We start from the raw sequence: 25974 nt of genomic DNA on the forward strand, positions 1-25974 counted from the left end.
ATGTTGCTCTTACTTTTCTGGTTTTTGAGAAGAAACTGAGGCCAGAGGCACAGGCAGTTGACACCTGACGCCTCTGCTCCCCTAGGAAAGGGACACCCATGTCTATTTCCCCATCCCCCCTTTTTTTTGTTTTTTGGGTCACACCCGGCAGTGCTCAGGGGTTCCTCCTGGCTCTAGGCTCAGAAATCACTCCTGGCAGGCTCAGGGGACCATATGGGATGCTGAGATTCGAACCACCGACCTTCTGCATGCAGGGCAAACACCTTACCTCCATGCTATCTCTCCAGTCCCTGTTTTCCCCCTTTCTGTACCTGGCCTCAGCCCTTTCTAGATCTACATGCTTCTCCCATGAAAGGCATTTTGGGGGCCCCAGGAGTTCCCCAATGACGGCCTCCTCCACAGGGCCAGAAGCTCCCACTTGGAAGCTCCCTGCTTCCACAAGAGTGTCTCGGGGAGGGGCACCAGCTAAAGCCCAGTAAGTTGGGGGGCAGGGGGCATCTTCGAAGTCCAGGAAGCGGCAGGAAGAGATTCCCGGGGTGCTGTTTGCCAAAGCGCAGTTTAGGGCGCTATAATATTTATGAAGGGGAGATGAGATATTCTAATTTATTCAGCAATAAACGCCCTCAGTGGGGCACATTCTCCACACTAAACAAACAAACGGGCTGGGCTGGTTCATTAGTCACCTGGCTCAAGGTCCCCTCTACTCCCCCCTAGAACCCCCACTACTGTCTGAGATAAGCCAGGCAAGGGTCTCAGTGAGGGGCAGAGCTGAGAGTAGTTGCCAGCCTCCTGCACAGGACAAAGATGCAGCCATCTTGGGGGGTACAGAGCCTGGTCCCAGAGAAGGGGGGACGAGCAGCTTGGAGTACAGAGATCTTCGCTCTCACACAAGCTTGCCGGAGCTCCCTCCAGACCCCTTTGCCAGCTCACAACCTCTTTGTGCCTCAGTTTCCCCCATGAGTCAGTCACTGACTGCCCCGGCATTTCCCCACTAACCCCACTAACCAGGGTCTGGCATCTTCTCACACCATCACCTCACTTTACAGAGAGGAAAACTGAGGCTTGTCTCTGTAGGTGGAAGACAGCTCTGGTCCCCCCCACCCCCGGGTCCCATGCTGCAACTTCGTGGTGGGTGGCACCCTGGGCCTGGGACCTCTCCTCACTGAACCCCACACTCTGACCACCTGCACAAAAAGGCAAATGCCCAGCCGAGAGCACCAGCCATATCAGGGAAAACACGTACATGAAGTGGCACCACAATTCGGGGCTCAGGGGCCGGTGAGGTGGCGCTAGAGATAAGGTGTCTGCCTTGCAAGCACTAGCCAAGGAAAGATCAAGACCTCGGTTTGATTCCCTGGCGTCCCATATGGTCCCCCCAAGCCAGGGGGGATTTCTGAGCACTTAGCCAGGAGTAACCCCTGAGCATCAAACGGGTGTGGCCCGAAAAAACAAACAAACAATAAAAACAAACAAGTTGGGGCTCATCTGGGGGGTGCAGCCTGCTGGGCTGTGTCCTCCGCCGTCTCTGTTTTATTATTATTATTAATGTTTGTCTGTTTGGGGGGGGGGCACACCTGGTGGCCCTCAGGAGTTCCTCCTGGCTCTGCACTCAGAAATTGTGCCTGGCTGGTTCGGGGAACCATTTGGGATGCCGGGGATCAAACCTGGGTCGTTCAAGGCAAATGCCCTACCTGCTTTGCTATCTCTCGGGTTCCCTTTTGCCCTCTCTGAATCAGCAGACTCCAGCAAGCTGGGCTGGATGTGGGGCTTGTGTGCGGGGTCCCTTGCCTAGGTGGACTGAGTAGACAGACGAGGACGGTGTTGAAATTCACCCTGGAACCAGCGGCTCCTTACTTGGAACTGGCACAGAGGCGCCATTCACCCAAATTAAACCCTACAGCAGCCGCAGTGGGGATCCCGAGGACATCCCACCGCCTGACCGAGGCCTCTACCCCCACCCTGGAAGGCTGAAGTGAGGTGTCCCCTGCTCGGGGTCTCAATGTCCCTATCCGTGAAATGGAGCCACGCTTGGCGCAGCCTGGGGGCACTAGACTAAGCAAGACCTGCCATGTCTGTTGGGGTTAGGCAGGTGACAAGGCATCTAGGAGACCCCTAAATATCTCAATCCCAAGCCAGCAGGTTCTGCTTGGTGAATCCAGTGGCCTCCACCACTATTGCGGGGGTGGGGGGGTGGGGAGCGGCAGCGGCAGAGTGATAGCACAGCGGTAAGGTGGGTTGCCTTGCATGCGGCCAACACAGTTCGGACCCCAGTTTGAATCCGGCATTGCATATGGTCCCCCTGAGCCTGCCAGGAGCAATTTCTGAGTGCAGGGCTAGGAGTAATCCCTGAGCACCACCGGATGTGACCCAAAAAAACCAAACAAACAAAAACCCACTATTGCAGGGGAAGACAGGACGGGGTGGGAGGGGGGAGAGAAAGAGAAAGGGGGAGGGGAAGAGAGAGATATGGGGATGGAGTCAGTAGAGACAGGGAGAGATGAACCGAATGGAGGAGATGCCCCATGGGGCAAGAGCTGAGCGGAAGGAGGCAGGGACAGAGTCGGGGTGGCCACAGAGACAGAGACATGAAGAGAGGACAGTTGGGCGGAGGTTGGAGGAGTGTGGTGGAGTGCAGGCTGGTGAGTGCCCAGGACTCTACCAGGAGGCAGCCAGAACCCCCTGTATGCCCACTGGGCATCTATCCACTGGCACGTGATGCCAACTGACCTGGGCAGCTGGGGGGTGCCGAGCCCTGGGAGGTCACACGGAATCCAGGCAGGGGAGGCGGCAGCCGGCACAGGCCAGGCGGGGCCAGCAGGGAGCCTGAACGGTCCTTCGGGGCCGGATTAATGTGTCACTCAAGCAGGGCCAGCAGACGCAGCCACGGTCGAGATGAATAATTGAAAGGCTCGGGTACATTTATTACCCGTTGGTGGAAAGTGGCAGAGAGAGAGACGAGGGTGTTGGGCAGATGGGACAATCCCCGGGCGCGGCCGCCCAACATGGGAAATGGTTCAGGCTTGGTTACCAGTGGAAGGGTTGGGTCAGGGTCCTACCAGCCTTTGATTTAGGACCAAACTCCCTCTTACCAAACTATAGAGCGGGGTTTAAAAGGCCTCCCTACAGGCCAATCAAAGTTAGGAATAGGCTCAGGGACCCCAAATCTAGGGCGTGGCCCTGGGCCTCCATTTCAGTTCCTTAGCTTCTGTTGAACTTCTATTCAACCCTCAGGGCCTAGGTCCAATGCCCCTAAGCTTAGAAGTTTCTAAGCAAGCTGGGTCTCTTGAGCTGGAGTTAGGATCTGAGTCTCAGTGCTTGATTAGGTGAACCCCAACCCCATCTCTGGGAAAGAAGGGGATATAAGGGCCTTCACAAGGCTTCCTGACTCACTGTGGGGCTGGAAGCAGTAGTTTGGCCTCAGGATCTGTTGAGGCCCTGTTGAGAGAGGCGGGAGGCCTGGACCCTCTGGGTATGGTTATGGGGTGCCAGCATTCCCTGGGATCAACACTGGAACTGTGTATGCGCCCACAACCCCTTCTCTGTCTCCCAGAAACTGCAATTTTCTCCTATTAGAGACCCACACCCAGCCTCGCAGGAAGCCACCGACTCAAACTTGTGGTCCTTTTGTGCTAGGCCCCTCTTTTGTGGGTTTCCTCCACTAGACCCCTCCAAGCCTCCCCCAGCCCCCCACTGTCCCTCCCACAGAGGAGGGCAGAGCAGTGGGAGAGGGTCTCCACCTCCCACAAGGTTAGAACATGGGGATCAGCTAACACCCCTGAGCAGAAGGTGAGGTAGTTTGAGGACCTCAAAAGTGCATGGGGAAGGCACGGGCCGATCCCCAGCACCATTGCCAGGAACAGCCTCTGAGCACCCCCAAAAGAGGGTATGTGGGCCCCCCAAAAGCACAGTGTGTGGGATCAATGTAGGGAGCTGGCAAGAGTGGCTAAAGACAGAGCAGCCAGCACAGGAGAATTGGGGAGGGTCTGGTAAAATGTGAGGGAGTCGGGGACCTGGGACCAGGGGTGATGGGGGAAAGAAGCCTTGAGGGATTACAGGCCCTCCACTCAGAAATGAATATCAGGGGCCGGGAAGGTGGCGCTACAGGTAAGGTGTCTGCCTTGCAAGCGCTAGCGTAGGACGGACCTCGGTTCAATCCCCCAGCGTCCCATATGGTCCCCACAAGCCAGGGGTGACTTCTGAGCGCATAGCCAGGAGTAACCCTTGAGCATCAAACGGGTGTGGCCCAAAAACCAAAAAAAAAAAAAAAAAAGAAATGAATATCAGACAAATAGAGGTAGGGGATGGGGTCAGAGGTCATCCAGGTCTGGGGGTGTCTCATGGGTACTTGTTGCCCCCAGTTCTCTCTCAATACCTCAATACATTAGAAGGTGATAGCCCCCTGGGTGAGCTCTCATGGCAGCCCCCAAATCCAGCCTGGAGCTGAGAGGCCAGACTTGGGGTCCACTTCCCCTGGGCAGCCACCCACTGTCAGGGCCACTTAGGCCGATGCTTTCCCATCATGCATGGGATGGGTGGCAGTACTGGGGTCTCCTATGATCCCGGCGTCCTCCGTGGCTTGACCATGTGGTCCCACACAGCATGTACAGAGTCTCCCCATGTTGGCACCAAAGGCCAGACCAACCACATGGCGTCGGGGAGGGGGTGGGACACAGTTGTGCCCTCTGGGGACTTGAGGGGGGCAGGTCACAGACAGGACAGGCAGGAGCTCGGTCCTCCACTATGATGTGCATGGACAGTGTCCTGGTGCCTTGTGAGAGGGACAGAACGCAGGGACATCCCAATCACCTGTCATGGGAGGTAAGGGGCAGGTTCATCGTTCCTGGGGGCTCCCCTCAAGATCCCCCTGGCCCCCACTCCCTTTTCCTGAGGCCCCTTCCACTGTGCCATCTCTGAGCCCCACAGGATCTGCTCCCTGGGACGGAATGGTCCCCTTAGTATGGGGCCCACCCTAGGACCCCAGGGCAGGCAGAAGGGCCGGCCGGGCTCTGGACCCAGATTCACTCTCTGGATGGGTTTCTGGGGAGTTTCTGCCTGCACTGCCCCTCTGCACCCCCTCTCTGTAGAGGTGGCGGTGACCTCCACAGGGCTAGGGGACGCGGGGGTCCATCTGCAGCCACAAACAGCCCCCTCCACGGGCAGCTCTTAGCTGCTTTCACAGCTCGCGACCTCCGAGGCCCCTTCCACTCTTCCCCCTTTTAAAACCTGGCCCAGCCCCACCAGTGAGGAAACAGGGCCCCAGGATTTATCCCACAGTGCATTAACCCCTGCCCTCCGCCTCACCAATCAACCCGCCTCTGACAGCCCACGGGAGCACCACCAAGCGGGGCGCAGGATGTGGGGGGCTGGCATGGCCCCATGAGCAGGGCAGACTGGGGAGTGGGGCAGGGGCTCTGTCTGCAGCGGCTGCAAAGCCCACCTAACCTCTGCTGTCTTGAGCAGCCCCTGTACCCCAGATTTGTTTTTGTTTTTGTTTTTTTGGTTTTTGGGTCACACCCGGCAGTGCTCAGGGCTCACTCCTGGCTCTATGCTCAGAAATCGCTCCTGGCAGGCTCGGGGGACCATATGGGGTGCCGGGATTCAAACCATGGTCCTTCTGCATGCAAGGCAAACACACTACCTCCATGCTATCTCTCTGGCCCCATGTACCCCAGATTTATGGCTGTTGACAATCGCCGGACCAGGCACATGCTGAGGCATGCGTCTGGTGTGCATAAGACCCCAAGTTTGATCCCTGTCACTCCTAGGAGATCCTCCAAGTCCTGCCAGGCTCGAATGTTAAGATACCTGCAGGCAGTACGGCAAGGTGGGGTGTCGGGATGTCACCTCCTGCCCCCCTGGGAATTGCCAAGACAGCAAAGGGGGGAAAAAGGCCTGAACCAATAGTAACACATCAGGGCTCCTGGGGCCTAGCTTCATATCTAGTCCCAACTTTATGGGCCTCGTTCCAGTCATGAGGCTTCAGGGCTCACAGACTTACCTGGTTCCCTCAGTGGGAAAACTGAGGCCAGAGATCATCAGGTTCACTCTTCCACCACACTCTGTCCAATCCCCCCCCTTTTATTTTTTTGGTGTTTGGACCACACCTGGTGACACTCAGGGGTTACTCTTGGCTCTGCACTCAGGAATTACTCCTGGAGGGCTTGGGGGGACATTATGGGATGCCGGGGATCAAAACCAAATCGGCCATGTGCAAGGTAAGCACCATATCTGTTGTCACTCTAGCCTCTGTTTAGTCTCTTTTATTTTTTTAAAGGATTTTTTTGGGGTCACACCCAACTTTGTTCAGGGGTTACTCCTGGCTCTGCACTCAGAAATCACCCCTGGCAGGCACGGGGGACCATATGGGATGCCAGGATTCGAACCACCATCCTTCTGCATGGAAGACAAACACCCTACCTCCATGCTATCTCTCCAGCCCAATTCTCTTTTATTTTATTTAAAATTATTTATTTAATTAAAAATTATTACTAAATCATTATTTATTTATTATTAAATTATTATTAAATTTATTATTAAACTTTTTTTTTTTGTTTTTGTTTTTGGGCCACACCCGGTAACGCTCAGGGGTTACTCCTGGCTATGTGCTCAGAAGTTGCTCCTGGCTTGGGGGACCATATGGGACACCGGGGGATCGAACCGCGGTCCGTCCAAGGCTAGCGCAGGCAAGGCAGGCACCTTACCTTTAGCGCCACCGCCCGGCCCCAAACTTATTTATTTATTTAAAAATTTTTGTTTTTTGTTTTTGGGTCAAACCTGGCGATGCTCAGGGATTACTCCTGGTGGTGCTCAGGGTTTCATATGAGGTGTTGGGGATAGAATTCAGGTGAACTGGCCTACAAAGCAAGTACCCTACCCTCTGTACTATCACTTCAGCCCCATGCTCATAAGCTTTTTTTGGTTATGGTTTTTGGGCCACACCCAGAAGTTCTCAGGGGTTACTCCTGGCAAGCTCGGGAACCATATGGGATGCCTCATTTGAACTCAGGTTGGCTGTGTGCAAGGCAATGATCCTACCCACTCTCTGGTCCTCAAAATTTATTTTGAGGGCTGGACCATTCCCTCCAAAAAAAAAGAGGGCCCTTCTAAAACTTGGAAACCCCTGTCACCCAAGTTCCAGGGGGCAATGGGCCAGTTGACTGAGGGATGAGAGTTCCGTATTCCACTTCCCAGACTTCGGGGTCACTCACCTCCGCCACCTCCAAGCAGGGAGCTGTTGGCTGCAAGAGAGAGAGAAAAAAGGGGGTCAGCTGGGGGGTACCATATAAAGGGGTCAGGAAGCTACTCTGGGGCTGACATTGGGCAGTGGGGCTGGGCGGGAACTTCATTCCTCACAGCAGTGACTGGAGCCTTAATGCTTGGGCCTCAGTTTCCCCATATGTCTCCAGGGGCTGGAAGAGAGCAATGCTCAGCTTCGGCCCTCCCCACAGACACGGCTTGTTTGGGAAGAGACAAGAGGGCAGGTGGGACCCTGAATCTCAGCCCAGGTATAGGGGGGGTACAGGGTCCCCTGGCCACAGTGGGGCTCCCCAGAACTGGACGTGTGTTTAGCTGAGATCGTGCTAAATGGTGGAGAGCTTGGAGCGTACCAGCTGACCACGCGTCGCTCAGGGAATAATTAATTTCTCCAAGTTGCCACGATACTTGTGAGATTAATACAAGCAGCTAATTAAGACGGAGAGGCTGGGCATGGCGGGGCTCCCAGAGCAGACTGGGGGGGCTGGGGAGCAGGGCAGGGTGGGGCCATGGGGTAGGTGGGAAACTGAGTAGGGGTTGGGACAGTGAGATGGAACTGGGTGTAAGCAGGGCTGAGTGGGAACTGGGAGGGGACCCCTCTCCCCAATATCACAGTCCAGTCTCAGAGCACGTAGGCTGGTCAGCGGTGGCCCCTCCAATATCGAATAGGTGGATATGAGTGGGGGAAGGACAGGGGAGTCCTCGGAGAGGTGTGTGGACAGTGGAAGGTTCCTGCACCCCCAGGTGGAGCCCAGTGGCTGCAGAAGGTCAACCTGTCCCCCATTTCTGCACCCACAGAGGAGATTTTGGTGCAGTCCCTAGGGGCAGGTCTGACTCAGCGAAAAGACATCCCCCCATCCTGATTTGTCTCCCCCATTTCAGTCTGTCTCCTGATAATGTCCTGGAGTCTTGAGGAGTACTGGGGGAGCCTGAATGTCCCCCAGGGAAACAGTGCAAGCTCTAGGCCCCAGACTCCCTTTCCCCTCCTCACTGCAGAGGAGGCTTTGCCTTGGACCCGAAATATTTTTATTTTGTTTTGTTTTGGTTTTGGGGCCACATCTTTGGCGTTGCTCAGGGGTTACCTCTGGTTCTGTGCTCAGGAATCACTCCTGGCAGGCCCAGGAGATCCTATGGGATCCTATGCCAGGGATTGAACCTGGGTCAGCCATTTGCACCCAAGGGTCTGGAATATTCTTCAGGGACCATGAAGATGCCACAGGCTTTTAGAAGCAGCAAAGAGGGATGATGCTTGCAGCAGTGTCACCCCAGGAAGGGAGGGTCTGCTCTGAGAGCATAGACATGAAGAGGTAGCGTGGGGTTGTCGCCCCCACTGCTGGGTGTCTGGGGACATGACCTTACAATGAGGTGGGTGGACACTGCATGTCCTTGCCCAAGGGCAGCGAGGGACAGGGAAGGTGTAAGGGCCATCCTCCCCCTGTGGGATGCTGTGGGGCGCATGCAGGGGTGGGCAACCAGAGAGGGGACTCAGTGACCCGAGCAAAGTGCTGAGCAGCCATGGGCCAGCGAGAGGCTGGCGGAGCGGACACCGTGGTGACTTTAAAGTGGGCATAGCTGGTCTGTCCGCTGCTCACACCACCTCCTCCTTGTCCTCAGATGCGGGGGGAGTGCCAGTCAGCCTCAGAGCTGTGGAAGGTTCTCCCCTAAATCCCCTAGTGCCAGGGCCTGGCCACATTCGTCCCCCCTCAGGTCAGTCTCAGCTTTTGGTCATTGGATGAATCTGCTGGCCACCATCCTACATGCCAGGCCTGGGACTCAGACAAGGGATGGAAGGATGGAGGAGAGGTGGGTGGATGCGTAGATGGAAGGATAGAAGGATGGATGGATGGATGGATGTGTGGATGGTTGGGTGGATGAATGGTTGGGTGGATGAACAGATGGGTGAGTGGGTGAATAGATGGGTGGATGGATGAATCGCTGGATGATGTATGGATAGTTAAATGGATAGGTGGTTGGGTGAATGGATGAACAGATGGGTGAGTGGATAGGTGGACAAGTGAATGGATGGATGGGTGGATGGGTAGTCGGATGGACAGATGGATGGGTGGGTGGGTAGATGGTTGGTTGGATGGATGGTTGAATGGATAGATGGTTGGATGAATAGATGAATGGATGGGTGGGTGGATAGATGAACAGGTGTATAGATGGGTAGGCATATGAGTGGGTGGATGGATGGATAGATGTACAGAAGGATAGATGATGGGTGGATGGACAATTGATGAATAGATTGATAGATGAATGAGTGACTGGACAGATATATAGACAGGTAAATAAATGGCTCGATGGATGAAATGACAGATGAATGGACATATAGACATATGGATAATTAGAAAAATGGGCAGATGATTGGAGAAATGGGTAGAAGGATAGATGGGAGGGTGGATGGACAGAGAGATAGATGGTGGGCTTATGGACAGGTGAATATATGGATGATGAATGGACAGATATACAGGTGGAAAGATATATGGGTGGATGATGGACAATGAATGAACATGTAGATGGACAAATGGTGGACCAGACCCTGCCACACAGCTGGCAGGGAGATAGGTTAGCTGTGAAGGACAGAAATGAACTAGAACCGAGATGGCCATTTACAGTACAGGTTGGAGGAAATAAAAGGGTCAGTGAGGGTGTCCTGGGGGGCCAGACCAACTAAGCAGAAATTACAGGAGCTGAATGATAAACCATGAGGACCAAAACCGGTGGATAACGAGGAATGGGTGGATCAGGCCTCCCAGGTATGCCTCCCCCCAAAAATAGAAGAGTATATGGAAGTCAAAGGATTGGAGCAGAGACTTGGAGTTCTCAAAGTCTCCCTGCTGGGACCAGAGAGATAGCATGGGGGTGGGGGCATTTGCCTGGCACAGGCTGACCCTGGCTCCATCTCCAGCATCCCACATGGTCCCTAAGACCCTTCATAGGAATTCTTGAGTGCAGAGTCACGAGTAATCCTGGAGTATTGCTGGGTGTGGCCCCCAAACAAAACAAAACAAGGACACAAGGACCAGAGCGATAGCACAGTGAGGAGGGCATCTGCTTTGCATGTGGCAGACTCAGGTTGGATCTCCAGAACCCTATATGGTCCCCCAAGTACTACCAGAAGGGATTCCTGAGGCAGAACCAGGAGTAACCCCCAGAGCACCAGCGGGTGTGACCCAAAAACCAACAAACATAAAACCCAGCCACAAATCAAACCGAACCAAACCAAAATGCAATAGAGGCCAGAGCGATGGTACAGTGAGTATCTTGCACACAGCTCGCCTGTGTCCAGTCCCAGCACCACACAGAGTTCTCCGAGCCCCACTAGGAGTGATCCCTGAGCACCGCTGAGATTTGGCCCCAAAACAAATCCTAAAATGAATAAATAGATCTGTGCGTTCTCGAGTTGGGGAGCGCTCAGGGGCTGGAGCACATATCTGAGCTGTGCAAGGACCAAGAGTCTGAACCCTATCCTACATGCCCCATATACTGCCAGGAGCAGCCCAGGGGGGGTGTAGCACCACCACGTGAGCAGTGCTGGATCCCCAAGGAGCCCCTGCATCCAGGTCTTCGCCTGGTTGGCTGGGTCATAGTGGGCAAGGCCCCCAACTCTGCACCCCCCAAAATAGCAAGCAAATTGCTTAGGAGGTGGCTCAGGCAGGTTCAGCATGAGGGGCCCAGAGTTCAATCCTGGCACCAGATGCCCCTTGAGTATGGTGAACATTGTCCTTACAGCCATCTAGGCAGCCCACATTCAGAGACCCCCAACGACTTTGGGTGATGGTTGGTTGTGACTGTGGGTGATGGTTGGCAGCCTGGCCAACTTTAAACATTTGGGGCTTCTGGGTCCTGCCTGCCTGAACCCCAAAGGTTCCAGTTCTTGGACTTGAGCCCAAGACAGCCCCTCTAGTTGGGCTTCCCAGCCTTGTACCCCAACACTCTCACCATCCTCCTACTAAGCCCTGTTCTCTAGCTCCTTCCTCCTCCTGGCGTTGGGTGGTACAGGACACATGGGGTTCTCTGGCTAAAGTGGGGAACACGAGGCTGAAGTGATAGCACAGCGGTAGGGCATTTGCCTTGCATGCAGCAGACCCAGGACGGACCCGGGTTTTGATCCCTGACATCCCATATGGTCCCCTGAGCCTGTCAGGAGAAATTTCTGAATGCAGAGCCAGGAGTAACCCCTGAACACCACCGGGTATGGCCCAAAAACAAACAAAACACAAAAAACGAAGTGGGGAATAGCTGCATGTAGAAACAGGAGTAACATGATTGGGTTGGACTCCCAAAGTAGAGGCCAACCCAGCTCAGCTTCCAGCAAGGCAGGCCTCTGAACACAGGAAGTCCTTCCTCACATGTGCAGCAGAACACGCCTTTGGTCCACCTGTACTTTCCCACGTCTCAGGGGAGAAACAGTCTCAGAGAGGTTCAGTGACTTGCCCAAGGTCACACAGGTGACCTATCAGGGAGCCAGGTTTGAGTGTGTGTGTGTGTGTGTGGGGTCCTCTGATGTCAGCAAGCTCTAGATGCTGCTGCTCTGTTCTGGGGTTTGGCCCCCAAGCCCTGGGTCCTCCCCTCCCTTCCCCCTCCCTTCCCTTCTGCTGGCACTGAATCTCCCCTATTTGCATAATCCAATTAGGGGAGCTGCTGGGCCCCTGCCAGCCGACCAATCTCCTTCCACCAGGCTGGAGCCAGCAGCGTGGGCATGAGGCCCCCACACCCAAGAAGGCTCGGGGACCAGGGCCCACTGTCTGGGGGTGTGTGCCTGGTGCTGTGTGGTGTGTCTGTGTATGTGTCTATGTTCATGCATGGTGTGTCTGTGATACCTGTGGCCTGCGTGGCCTATGTGTGATGTTGTGTGGGCAGCACACATGGTATACAGATGTGCGTGTAGCTTAGGTGTGGGACATATGGCATATGTGTTGTCTCAGGTACATGTGTGGTCTTTGGTATGTAGGATACGAGTGGACAGTGCACCTACCTGGTGCGTGTGCTGTAGCCTGATGTGTGTGACGTGTGGTGGCATTGTGTGTGGTGTTTGAGTGTGCGTGATGGTGCTATGTTTCTTTTTTGTTTGTTTTGTTTTTGGGTCATACCCAGTGGTGCTCAGTGTTGCATTTAGCCCTTTGGATGGGCTTGGATGGAGGGGACGCATGGAGGTGCCTTTCTCTGCCGTCCCAGGCCACGTGGCTGAACCTCCTTCTCTAGCCAGGTCAGCTACTTCAGGTAGAGGCAAGGAAATCATTCAGACAGGTTCCAGGAAATATCAGCTTTATTTGCCCTGGCCAACATGTGTAGCCTATATCATAACCATTTACACTGGTTTCCTATTCAGCCCTACATTGTACCTTCTTCCTCAGCCATCTCTCTATCTTGCTTTCTCCTCCATACTCCATCCAGGCAAATTCCCTTTGGCCCCTCAGGCCAAACCTTTTATAACCTTCCCAAGACCCCTCCCAGGAATGGGAGGGTCTTTCTTGTAGGTAAGCTTACACAAACAATAGGGGTAGGGTTACACTCAGGGGTTACTACTCCTGGCTCTGCACTCAGAAATCACTCCTGGCAAGCTCAAGGGACCATATGGGATGCCAAGATTCGAACCACATCTGTCTGGATAGGCTAGTGCAAGGCAAATGCCCTACTGCTGTGCTATCTCTCTGGCCCTGTGCTTTGTTTCGGTCTGAAGGCCCAGCTCCCTCAAGAGGATCCTGGGGCTCTCCACACCCCACTAGCTCGGTGAACTGAGCCTGCTCTAGGGACAAAGTCAGACACTATTTGAACTGAAAACAAAAGGGCCCGAATGACTATCCAGGGATCAGAGAGCTTGGGGATCCAACTGGGGGTAATGAAGGGAGGAGGGTCCTAGCAGGAGGGGTAACATTCAGGGCCTGCTTTGCTTGGTCTCCCAGACTCTATCCGGACCCCTTACTCTGCATCTGGTATCCTGGGGAGCAAATCTGGGCCCCCCAGCAAAGTCAAGGTCACTGGTCATAAGGAGGTGTCTTTTCTTTGGGGGTCACAGTGTGGGTCTCTCTGTTGGCTCTAATATGCAGCCACTCTGTCCAGGCCCAGTGGACTGACCCAGTGCTGTGGCTGTTGAGATCCTCAGTAACAGTTCCACGAGACTTTCCAGCCCAGGCTGGCTGAAGAAGGGGGCTTCCATGTGCAAACAGCTGCGGAGTGTCTCCCCCTATCCCAGCACAGGGTTTCCTAGGGCCAGCGCCACTTTGCTGGTTATTGCCAAACTGATCTCCACAGCGGCTGTTCAGATGATGGTTTTAAAATAAAATCTAATCCTTCTCCCGCCCTGCTCAATACTCCAACAGCCCCCAAACCGCAACAGACCTGGGTGGGCAGGGTGCAGGAAACCTGCTCGTGGATCCCCAGAGTTCCAGACGGTCCCTCAGATCCCTGCCAGGAGTGAGTGCTCCCTGAGCACAAAGCCAGGTAGGAGTAAGCCCCAAACACAGCCAAATGTGGCTTCCAAACAATACAAAACATAACCCAGGGGCCGGAGCAATAGATAGCAGGGCATGGAGGGTGTTTGCTTTGCAAACCTGGCAGACTTGGGTTCGATTCCCGGCCTCCCAAATGGTCATCTGAGCCTGCTGGGAGTAATTTCTTTTACATTATATTTTTGGGGGGGACACACCCATTGATACTCAGGGTTTACTCCTGGGCTCTGTGCTCAGAAATCATGCCTGACAGTTCGGGGGACCATATGGGATGCTGCGGGTCAAACCCGGTCAGCAGCTAGCAAAGAAACACCCTCCCCACTGTGCCCCCTTGTATCCCTTTTAGTGAGGCCAGAAGGCAACAGGCACTTTGTGGGTTGTCAGGAGGCAGGGAGGGGTGCAGTGAGAGGCGCTGGGGGTTGGGCTCAGGGGCTGTGGTCCTGTAGGCCCCAAGGGTACAGCTTCCCCCATCCTCTCGCAGAGACGCTGTGCCCAGGGGCACTGGGAGACGGAGGCGCCCTGGGAAGGTAGGATTAAGCCTCTGCCCCTCTGAGCCCCGCATCCCTGCATCCCTGCATCCCGCTGGTTGCCTGGCAACCCGCCCCGCCCCGCTCTGGGCCCGTTGGTCTCCACCCCAACTGAGGCTGAACCAGGCCACACCTGTCCGAGGGGGGTGACACATTCCTAGCAGGTCTCGGATCCTATGGCCAGCCCCAGCCCCCTATCCCGCTGCAGTCTTGGGGCCCCCACCCCTTTAATTCTAGGGGTTCAGCCATCCCAGATGCTCCCTGCACCCCTGCACCCCTGTCCACAGCCCAAGGTGGCTTCCTGAGCTGGGTGGGGTGTCATTCTGAGGAGAAGCGCAAGTCCCCAGAGGACAAGGCAGGCGGTGGCCCTCACAAAGTCCTCCGTCATGCCTCTGCCGCCCTGTCACTCCTGCTGCCCCAAATTGCCTCTTAACACCCCTTCCCCACCCCTGTTCACCCTCCACTCCCCTGCATGGGTCTCCCCGAAGCCACCCTTTTGGGGGCATCCCTGGTCTGATGCCTGGAAAACTCTTGCTCACATCCCCAAGTTCCACTAGGCTTCCCTGCCTTGAACTGGGTTGGGTGTGGGACCAGCGTGGCTGGAGCCCCCCACCCAGTACCACTTGGTCCTCGAGCAACACTGGGTGCAGCTCTGGAGACCCCCAATAGTGCCTGGATGCCACAAGGCCCCAGAAACATTGCCTCTTCAGACCCCTGCATTGACTTGCAACCTGGAGAGTTTGGGGGACACTGCTGCAGCCCTCCTCCATGGTATGAAGGACTCCTGACCCTCAACCCCCAGGTGGTTTTACATCACAGGTCCCATGCATGGTCAAGCTAGAATGAGCTGCTGGTGTCTTCTAGAACATTCCTCCTGCCCTCTGGAACCTAATGTGATTTCTTCTGGGCCTTCTAGAACACTCTTCCTGCCCACCCTGGAACCAAGCATGAATTTCTCCAGGCCCTCTAGAATATTCCTCATCTACTCTGGAACCAAACATGGGTTCCTCTGGGCCTTCTAAAACATTTCTCATCTACCCTGAAACCAAACATGGCTTCCCTAGGCCTTCTAGAACATTCTTCCTGTCCCCTGGGATAAACATTGAATCCACTGAGCCTTCTAGAACATTCCTCCCTTCCATTGAAACCTGGCAGAGCTTCCTCTAGGCCTGCTAGAACATTCCTCATCTATCCTGGAACCAAACATGGCTTCCTCTGGGCCTTCTAAAACTTTCCTCCTGTCCCCTAGAACCAAGCATTGCCTCCACTGGGCCTTCTAGAACATTCCTCTTTCCCACTGAAACCTAGCAGAGCTTCCTCTGGGCCTTCTAGAACATTCCTTTTGCCCTGCCCCCTGGAACTCAGCATGACCTCTTCTGGGCCTTCTAGAACATTCATCCCACCCACTGAAACCTAACAGTCTCCTCTGGGTGCCACAGCTTCTCTCCCACTCATACCCATTATGCCTGGCACAGTGAGACCCTTAACTGCCAGGTTCCCTTTTGGTTACAGGATGTCCAAAGAGCCACCAAATGTCCCATCAGCATCCCCACGTGGCACACCCCCATGGAAGGCGGTGCCAGCCTCTTGCTTAACACATTTCTGTTCTTTTGCTTTATTGATTTGGGGCCACACCCAGCGGTGCTTGGGGATCATTCTTGGTGGTACTGAGGAGACAGACCAAATGGGGTATCAGGGATCGAGTCCGGGTTGGCTGGATTTGAGGAAAGCACCTTCAGGCAGGGGAGGGGACACACATTGTCCTGAGCAGTCTATTGGTGAGGGAGCCCCCCACAACCATCTGAGAGTCCGGGAGGAGGAGGGCACAGAGCAACTCACAGCCACCTCTGAGCCAGGAGCAGCCTGCGGGTGCCACGGCGGCCTGGAGGCAATTTTTCTTCCCTTTCCTGTTGGTATAATGCGGTTCGGGCAAGAAATAAAAAAATCTGGAGGAAAATAAAAAACAGCCTGTGACTTGGGAAGAAAGTGGGAGGAGGGAGGAAGGAGGGACAAAAGAGAGATAAAAAGTGGGGGCTGCGGGCAGAGGATAAGGGGCCTACTATCCAGGGAGAGGTCAGGGTAGAGTATGGTTCAAGCCGAGACAGAGGCTCTGAGCTCCAGGGGAAGGTACCATGGAGATGTCAGAGGACTGCCAAGGTCCAGAGCGGGGTGTCCAAGTGGTCCCAGCATGTCAGCACACGAAACTTCCCAGGCCCAGAAGTGGCAGGACCTTCAAAGCCCCCCTCTGGCCTTCCAGTCACTCCCACACACCGCTGTCACAAACCCTCCATGCACGCAGGCTTCGAGGTTCCCACCCAGGAGACTGGCCCTGAGGTCAATGTCGCTGCTACAGAGGAGGGCAGCTGGGCAGGGAGCTGAGCGGGCACGGCTGATTTGAGCCTTTGGAACTGGGGTGCAAGGCTGGGGGTGGTGGTGATGTTCAGAGCAAGCTTGAGGCATGGTGGGGGGGGGGCATACTGAGTTCCCGCTTGTGAATGAATGCAACGGCATGAATGAATGAATGAGTAGATGCAGGTCTGCAAACACAGATGAATGAGTGGGTGCAGCGTGGGGTGTCGCTGCGCGTGAGCGATCACCCTTTCTTCCTCCCAACCCTGCGCTTTGGGTCCCTCCCTCTTGGATCCCTGGGGTGGGGTGGGGTGGGGTGGGCGCCGGCTCCCCAACCACCCTCCTCCGGGCTCCCATCCCCGTTAGCTAGCTAGCTAGCTGCGGGAGGACGCGGTGAGGAGGGAGGGCGCACAGGAAGGCTTCTCCTCCGGGCTGGGCCCCATTTTCCCCCGCGTCCAGCCGCCACGCAGCCACCCGCGCCCGGTCCCGCCGGCCAGTGCGCAGCGCAGCGCGGCGCCCCCGCCCCCGGCTCCCCAGCTCCCCGGCTCCCCGGCTCCCCTGCCGTCCTCTCCCTCCGCCTCCCCGTCCTCCCCGCCCTCCTCGCTCCGCTCCTCTCCGCGCCTGCACGCACGGCCCCCGCCGCCGCCTCCACCACCACCACCACCGCGAGGGGAGAGGCGGCCACGCAGCCCGGCTCCCCGCGCCCTGCAAGCAATCGGCTCCTCCAGGCATCGCCCCAGCCCCGGCTGCTTGCGGGGTACACCCCCTGCAAGCCCCCCGCCGCTCCTCCGAGCGCCCAGGCCGGGCAGATGCGCCCCCGCGCGCCCCCAGCCCCGGGCCCGCCACCGCGCTCCATCGCGCGCTTGGGGAGCCTCTCCCGGGCCCCGCCGCGCGCCCCCCGGCTCCGCTCCCCGCCCGCGCCTCGGACTCAGCCTTGAGGCTCCGGAGGGAGAGCCGTGGCCGCAAAGTTTCCCGACGAGACCCGCCTCCCCGGTGGTACAACCGCGCAGGTAAAGCGGGAGATGCGGGGTGGAGCGGAATGGGGGGCCGGGGCGCAACGGTACCCAAAGCGCGCAGGGCCGGGAGCGCAGCGAGGTGGGGGATCGGGCGGCCCGGCCTGGACCCGGCTTCGCGTGGGGGGCCGTACAGGCTTTTGGGGTTTGGATTTGGGCCTCCCTCACGTCATCTCCCTGCACCCTGATCTGAAAACCCAGAGTCGGGGGGCACCACCGGTGGCCTCTCCAAGGGGGATATTGTGCGCCGGGTGCGCGTCCCGGAGGCTGGATATGGAAAGGGCGGGGAGCGGCCGGCCCGAGTCCTCGCTGCACCCCACTGCTGATCGCCCGGCCCTAGGGGTCCTGGGGTGCGGGAGGCTTCCGGGGTGCGCAGCCCGGCCCGGCCCGGCCCGTCCACCCACCCCCGGGAACCCGAAGGCTTGCTTGGAGCGCGCCCGGGCGCAGCGTTCCCCCGTCCCTGCCCGCCTGCCTCTGTGAGTCACGGCTGGAGCGAGGTTTTATTTTTAAAACGACTTCTTTGGGGGGCCAGGAGCTGACTTCAACTTCTGCCCCCGTGCGCCTGCAGGACGATGGACGGTCAGCCCGGTGCTGGTCCCGTGGGAAAATTGAGGCTAGAGGTTGGGGGGCAGCGGGGTTCCGCCTCAAAGCTGGAAGGCAGGTGCCTGTTCCTCCTGGGGGGTCCCACCCGGAAGCCCGCGGATCTGAGCTCTCCCAGGAGCAAAAGAGTCACTCGGCTGAGACCCCCCAGGGAACTGCCCCAGGCTTTCACGGGAGGGGGGCAGGGGGGTTCGTAAGGCTCTCTGGGGTGCTTAGTTTTTTAAAGGAATACAGCTCAGCTGAAGTGTGCCAGCCCCTTGGGGCCCAGATCAGAGCCCTGGCATGAAAAAAGAAAACCTAAACTGGTGGGCCAAAGAGAGTCAATGTGGGGTGTGGCTAGCCCTGGTCTCTGTGTCCTCAGGGAGGTGCCCGGACCCACCCCTCTTACCCCCCACCCCGGACAAGCACCAAGTGAGCTGGAGTTGGGGGCGAGGCTGTGTGTGTGTGGGGGGGGGGGCAGAGCCCCGAGGGGCCTGTCCCTGTGTCCTGAAAGGTGGGCACTCTGGCAGGAGAGGCGCCTCTGGGCTGAGGCTGTGGGTGGCCAGAAAGCCAAGTACATCTCCCCTGCCAGCCCGCACGGAGCCCCGCAAACATCACCTGTCAGCTGGGAGCTTCCTCTGAGGTTTAAAATGGAAATGGCCAAAGCTGCCAGGCCCGTGCCCGGGAGCAGGGGAGGGAGGAAGGGGGGGACGGCTGCCCAGCTGGGCTCCAGCGACGCCTGGCAGGTCTGAGTGGGCCAGGGAGAGTGAGAGATGGGGATAGGCTGGCAGGGCGTGTCTGTAGGTGGGCGTGGGGGGGTACCCGGGACCTGCAATGTCACAGGGATGCACGGATGAAGTGCTTGTGCCGAATCTACATTCCCAAGCCCTCTGCTGCTCCGAGCCTCAGTTTCTCTTCTTGGTAAGCTGGGAGACCCACCTCCAAAGGCCGACTTGGGGGAGTGCATTATAAACTGAGATGACGGAGGCAGAGGGCCCCAGGACAGGGCACTTCCAGAGGGTAGGGGGCTCTAACCTCTTCACTAGCTTGGTGGTCTCCAGTCCTCGCAGTACCGCCCCCCTTTGTGTGCCCCTTGTGGTCTATGTGCCCCGCTGGTTTGGAAGGACCATGGGGGGACCCCACGGTATCTCCTGTGGCCTAGGGTTCCCGGGGAGGCTGACAGGGCTCTGTTCTGGGCTCAGCTTGAACCATCACGGAAGGCTGCAGCTGCCATGGGTGGGGGAACTCAGCAACTCAGTGGCCGTCTGGCTTAAAGATGGGGGTGCACTGTATGAGGGCTGGGTGGGCACCGACCGAGGTTGGAGAAATACAGATTTGGCTGGAAACTCTCTCAGGCTCAACTGCCTGGCGGTCACTATCTGGGCCGGCTCTGTCCACTGGCCGTGGGCAGAGTGGAATGGACCTTTTTTTGGGATGGGGCTTATTTGGCAACCCTGGGCCTCTGGAGACAGCCTGTGCCCAGCTCAGGCACCCCGGAGAGGGTGCAGGGGACAGTGAGGAGCAGGTGCAGGCCACACCCCACTGTGCCCGTCCAGAGCTGGGGACAATCTGTGCCAGTGGGCAGAAAGGGAGGTGATGAGAGATGGGGCTGGTCTGGGTTTTCACTCGGGATGTGGGGTGCCCCTGAGCGGCAGTTGGGGGGGTCTCTTCTACCTGCACTGCAGACCTCACCAGGGAGAGCCATCTACAAAGTGGGGTACAGGTTGCACCTACCGAGGGGTCCCCATGGACTTCTCTCTTGTTTCAGGCTGTGTTTTCAGCTCCCCTAGACTGAGGGGTGGAAGGCCTCCCTTCACCTTGGCTCAGGCTCACCCCAAGTGATTGGAGCTATTAGGAGCTCTTCCCCTGGTGCCCCCACAATGGATGGGGTGAAGGGTGTGGTCTAGGTCCTTAATGCTCTGTGGGGGGCTCCCCATTAGAAGGGTGGGGCTCATCTGGTTGCTGTAGCTAGTCATCAGCCCCATTTCGGAGGTTACTTCCCCACCAGAATGGGGGCAGCAGGGTCAGGGGAGAGGGTCTGAGAGGCAGCCAGTCTGGCGCTGGGTTGGGAAGGGCCGTGTTTGCACAGCTGATGTTTGCTGCAGGCCCCGGAGCAAGTGGGGTTCACACTGGGCCCAGGACGCCAGGGTGTGGGAGGTGCTAGATGGGTTCCCCACAGTCCTGAGTTCTGACACAGGTTTCTGAGTGTGGGCATGGGGGGGCACATGGGGGGACTCCTAGTTGTCATTGCTGTTTGGGGTGCCCAGAAGGCACCCAGTACCACTCAGGTTTCCTGGTTTTTCACTACTTGCCTGCCACTTCATCTTCTATCCATCCATCAGTCCATCCATTCATCCATCCACTCACCCATTTATCTATTAATCCACCCATTCATCCCATTAATCTATTTATCAACCCAACCATCCATCCACCTATCCATTCATTCATTATCCATCCACCCATCCATCTACCCATCCATCCATCCATCCATCCATCCATCCATCCATCCATCCATCCATCCATCCATCCATCCATCCATCCATCCATCCATCCACCCACCCATCCATCCATCCATCCATCCATCCATCCATCCATCCATCCATCCATCCATCCATCCATCCACCCACCCACCCATCCATCCACCCATCCATCCATCCATCCATCCATCCATCCATCCATCCATCCATCCATCCATCCATCCATCCACCCACCCATCCATCCATCCATCCATCCATCCATCCATCCATCCATCCATCCATCCACCCACCCATCCATCCATCCACCCATCCATCCATCCATCCATCCATCCATCCATCCATCCATCCATCCATCCATCCATCCATCCATCCACCCATCCATCCATCCACCCATCCATCCATCCATCCATCTACCCATCCATCCATCCACCCATCCATCCATCCATCCATCTACCCATCCACCCATCCACCCATCCATCCGTCCGTCCATCCGTCCATTGTCCATGCATCCATTCAATGAGTATTGAGCAGATTATAGGCTTTGAGCTCTCTTGGGTTTGGGTAGGGGTGGGGTGAGAGGGAGCATCTGGGGTCACCTGTTCAAGGATATGGGTCAGAAGGGGACCAGAGATTCTGGGCCCTGAAGGCCAGGTGACAGGAGACAGGGGCTGCTTGGACGTGAGCCAGGCAGGGTCAGAGGTGCCAAAGCCATTAGCAGGGAGCAGGGATACGGAAAGAAGGGAGGGGGTGTGGAGATCTGTGAGGACATGTGCCCCTGTCAGTGGCCCACTGGGGGCTTGCTTGATCATCTCCATCTCTCTGCACCCCTCAGAATGGGCTCTCTGAGGTCCAGATGTGGACCCCCCTGTTTCATAGGAATCCTATGGAGAGGTGAGAGGAACAGTATTTGGGTCTGTGGGTGGTGGGGTGGTGGCTCTTGTATAGATTGGGGAGCTCATGACTGTAGGAGTTCCTCAGGAACTACCCCCCAGCTGGAAGAGAAGGAGTTAAGGTCTCAGGAGGGCTGTGCGGAGCTTGCTAGCCTGTAGGGAACTTTATCTCCTAGGTTCCCAGGCCCAGTGGAGCAGAGGGCTCTGCAGACAGGTTCTTGGGGGTGCAAGAAGGGAGCAGCTTCATGCTAAATTTAAAGTGAAGGGGCTAGAACCATAGCACAGCAGGGAGGGTGTGGGTAGGGTGTTTGCCTTGCCTGCGGCCGACCTCAGTTGGATCCCCGGCATCCCATATGGTCCTCTGAGCCCACCAGGAGTAATTCCTGAGCGCAGAGCCAGGAGTAACCCCTGAGCCCTGCTGCGTGTGCCCCCCCCAAAAAAATGGGGGGCTCAAAACTGTGGTCTGGCCCTGGCCCTGGGTGCTGCCTGAGGATCTCAGGGCAGCCTCTGCTCAGAGCTCCCTCCTTAAATCACGGCCACCAAATTCTGGAGGATTTAACAAACTGTAAAAAAAATAGCGTGTGGAGCGAGTGAGAGGAAGGGCCTGGCGGAGCATTTATCTAACACAGCAAATCGCTCTGTGGAGCCGTGTTCCTGGGGATCTGCCGGTGACGCCTGAGAAATGTCGCCCCTTGAGGGTTCCCATAACCAAGCCCTGGGTGCTGGGCCATCTGCCCTCTCCCCGGGCACTGCCAGGGACTGCAGGGGTGGGGAGGCAAGCAGGTGGGTGAGTTGTCCGGTTGGCAGTGTCTGCCTGCCCAGAGGCTGGGGGGAGCAGCTTAGAGGCCCCCTACTAGGCCAGGGGGCTCCTAGCTGTTTAGTTCAAATAGGGTGACATGGTACTAGGGGGCATGCCTTGAACCCTCCTTGATGAAGTCACCGAAGATGAATGCGGCTGAGTTGGGTGGGGGGCTGGAGGCAAACGTGGGTGCCCCCTCACCCCACAGTCTCTCTCTCTCTCTCTCTCTCTCTCTCTCTCTCTCTCTCTCTCTCTCTCTCTCTCTCTCTCTCTCTCTCACACACACACACACACACACACACACACACTATCCTGAGCTGGGGTCCGGGATGGCCCTCCACCTCCACCGCCAGGTATACACAATCTTTCAGGGGGGCCCTCAGAAACAGGGGTGCAGGGAGGAAACCCTTCCCCATGCCCTACCCCTCCTGCACCCCAGGATGAAGCCAGTAGAAGGCGGCGGGGATCCTGGATCTGTCACTGCACACTGCACAGCTCCCCAATCCCAGGGGTCCCCTGGGTCACCGTGGAACACTCTGCACCCCATCTCCCCATTCCCGAAGGCCAAGGGGGCGGAGCCCAGCAGCCTAAGGCTCCGGGTGCAGCCCAGAACACCCACACCCAGCTTAGATGCCAGGTTGTGTGGCGCCCCCTGGTGGCGGTTGGGAGAGGAGCTGGTTGCTCCTGCGTTTCTGGGCCACCCTGCCCTGGGCTCAAGAGAAACTTGGGTCCCTAAACCTAGACCCCAACTCAGTGCTCCAAGGAGACGAAGATGGGGGGGGGAGATTTTCTGACTCAGCTGGGGTACACCCCAGGGTGTGAAGGGAGCTGAGTGCCTCAGGACCTAGAAGCAGTGAAGGTGGGGGGGTGGTAGAAGCAAAGAGGGGAACTTGCCCGGTTGGGGAGGGGGTCCCCAACAGAACCCCATTTGTCCTGTAGAATAAGCCTGGGTGGAGCTTTCACTGCTGCCTCTACTGAGCATCTGCGGGATACATGAGGCCCAGCAGGAAAGGAAAGGACTGAATCAGGGTCACGTGGCCGAATGGGGTACCACTGTCTCCACAGGCCTAAGACAGGTGGCTGCACCCCTGAACGAACTCCGGCATGGATTGCTTGCTGGTCCCAGCTCTTCCAGGAGGGAAACCAAGACATGCGGTGTCAGGAAACTGAGGTTCCCAGGGACTCCCTCTGCCCCCTTCCTGTTCGCCCCTACTGCTGTCAGGGCACCCCAGTACTCTCTGCCTTCAGCTGTTCCTTTCTATTATGGGGGGACTTGGGACCACACCCGGCAGTGCTCAGGTCTGGCTCTGTGCTCGGGACCATGCAGGGTGAAGAGGATCTAACTCTTACCCTTATCTCTCTGGCCTTCTGCCCTTTCTCGAGTGACTCCAGGGCCACACTTGGCCAGATGCTGGCCTCTGAGCTCAGGGGTGCGGGTCTGGGTCGGGGGTGTGGCAGCCTGCATAGGCTTCATTAGGCCTCTGAGCGGAGCTGCGGCTCTTGGAATCCTATTAAAAGCCTTTTCATTGTTCCCTGCTACCTGCGGCCTCTGGGGACCTGGCCTGTTGCTAATTTATTTGTGGAAAGGAAAAGGGGGAGCAAGGAGCCGTGCCTTATTTACTCAGCCGCCTCGTGCAGCCCCACCCTCCCTTGGAGGGTGTCCTGGCCCCCCACAGTCCAGAAGGTGGGGGGACAAGGCTCTGGGAGGGGTCAGATGGCAGAAGGGTCCTAATATTCCTAATATTCAGAAACCCCAAACCCAGAGTAGCATCTTAGGGGTGCTTTTGTCCCGATGTGGTTGTAGGTTGGGGGAGACTGTGGCATATGTCCTGAATTGGAATGGGCCCTGGCATTTTGCTCTGGTTCTGTCTGAGGAGGCTCTGGGTTTCTGGATGATAGAAAAGGTGTGGTGAGGGGACCCCGCATCCCTGCATGCAGTGTGGGGCTAAGACAGGAGGTAGTTGGTATTTCTGTGGGGTCTGAGCCCCCAGTTCTTGAGCTGAGCACCCCCAGACACATCCTCATTCCTTCCAGGCTTTCTGGGTAGAAGGATACCTTTCTTCCCTGGGAACATAAGGGTAAACTGAGGCACAGGGTGTTGATATAGAATTTTTTTTTTGTTTTTTGGATTTTGGGTCAAACCCGGTGATGCTCAGGGGTTACTTCTGGCTCTGCCCTCAGAAATCGCTCCTGGTTTGGGGGACCATATGGAATGCCGGGGATCAAACTGAGGTCAGTCCTGGGTCAGCCGCATGCAAAGCAAATGCCCTACCACTGTGTCTTAGCTCTGCCTCAGCACTTGATAGGTACCACCAAGATCTGACCCCCCCACGGGGGTCATATGGGCAGGAGGTAACCTGTAGAGGTGTGGAGAGCAGATCTGGGCTGGGCCTCATGGTCTCCAGGTATAGGGGTGCTGGGACAGAAGGGAAGGGGGCCCTGCCGCATGTGGCAGCTCTGCTTAGGACCCAGAGGATCCGGTCAGAACCCTCTTACCCAACACACAAACACTCCACACTCTGGAATCACTCCTGGCGGTGCTTGGGGGACCCCTAAGGAATGCCAGGGATTGAACCTGGGTTGATGTCGTGCAAGGCAAACGCCCTCCCCACAGTACCCTCCCACACACACTCCCAACCTGCCACTCCCAAATGTGTAGGAAAGTTGGGGTGATAGGTCAGCGGCCCCCAAATCCGCCTTCTAGATTGAGATCCCAGAAAGACAAACATTTCCCAGGGACTCGGTGCTTGCGGATCGGGCCCCTGTCCTGAAAATCCAAGTGAGCCCGTGGTCCCCCATGCATGAGAATGCACCCTCTGCGATTCTTAGGGTCCACAGGCCCCCTCGCTCCCCGGGGCGCGGCCCCGCCCCCTCGGCAGCTGCAGGGGCACAGACAGATGGGGCTTGTGCGCAGGGCTCGGGGGCGCTGGGTTGTGTCTCCGCCCAGCAGCTGCTCAGAGCTGCCTTTGTGCCGGGCTGGCAGACAGCCCGCTTATGTGGCACTGCCCCTGCCCTGACCTGCGCCCACAGAGCCGTCTGTCTCCCGGGGCTCCCCTGAGGCTGGGGGACAGAGAGGAGGCAGAGGGACCTACCCCCAGGGTCACAGGGTCACCCCACACCCACAGCCCACCAATCTCCCATCCTTCTGTCTCTCCACCCTCAGTGGGGAAATTGAGGCACAGAGCAGGGAGAAGGGACTAGACCCTGCCAGGGGTTCCCACAAACTGCTGCGTGTTGGGAACACTCAGTTCTGGGGGGCAGCATGTGAGGTGTGAGTAGGGTGGAGGCTCACCATGGGGAAACTGAGGCACCAGCTAGGTTCACATCCCCACATCAGACACTTCCGAAGTCCAGGTCTCTGGCTCAGCTGGTTCTATCAGTCCCCCAAAACTCCTTTTGCAGGACCCCAACTACTGAGGGGGTCAGGAGTCCTGCTACTTTCTAGAGAACCCCTGGAAGGGTCTGCAGGGCCCCGATGATTGTGCTGGCCCAGGGCCCCCCAAATGTCTTCGGGAGGGCCCAGAGAGATAGCACAGCGGCGTTTGCCTTGCAAGCAGCCGATCCAGGACCAAAGGTGGTTGGTTCGAATCCCGGTGTCCCATATGGGCCCCCGTGCCTGCCAGGAGCTATTTCT

General features: G+C 57.1%; 1 protein-coding gene across 3 annotated transcripts in view; it reads right to left on the reverse strand.

Annotated features, from left to right (window-relative positions):
• Positions 1-25974, reverse strand: part of MACROD1 (mono-ADP ribosylhydrolase 1) — a 99139-nt gene that overhangs the window by 5155 nt on the left and 68010 nt on the right. For all 3 annotated transcript variants that reach the window (XM_049779808.1, XM_049779807.1, XM_049779809.1), the window contains exon 4: positions 7209-7238. In XM_049779808.1, coding sequence (XP_049635765.1) covers positions 7209-7238 — 30 coding nt within the window. The remainder of the gene's footprint in view (positions 1-7208; positions 7239-25974) is intronic.

This window comes from Suncus etruscus, chromosome 9 (genome assembly GCF_024139225.1).
Source record: "Suncus etruscus isolate mSunEtr1 chromosome 9, mSunEtr1.pri.cur, whole genome shotgun sequence".
In the NCBI taxonomy this organism is placed as follows: Eukaryota; Metazoa; Chordata; class Mammalia; order Eulipotyphla; family Soricidae; genus Suncus; species Suncus etruscus.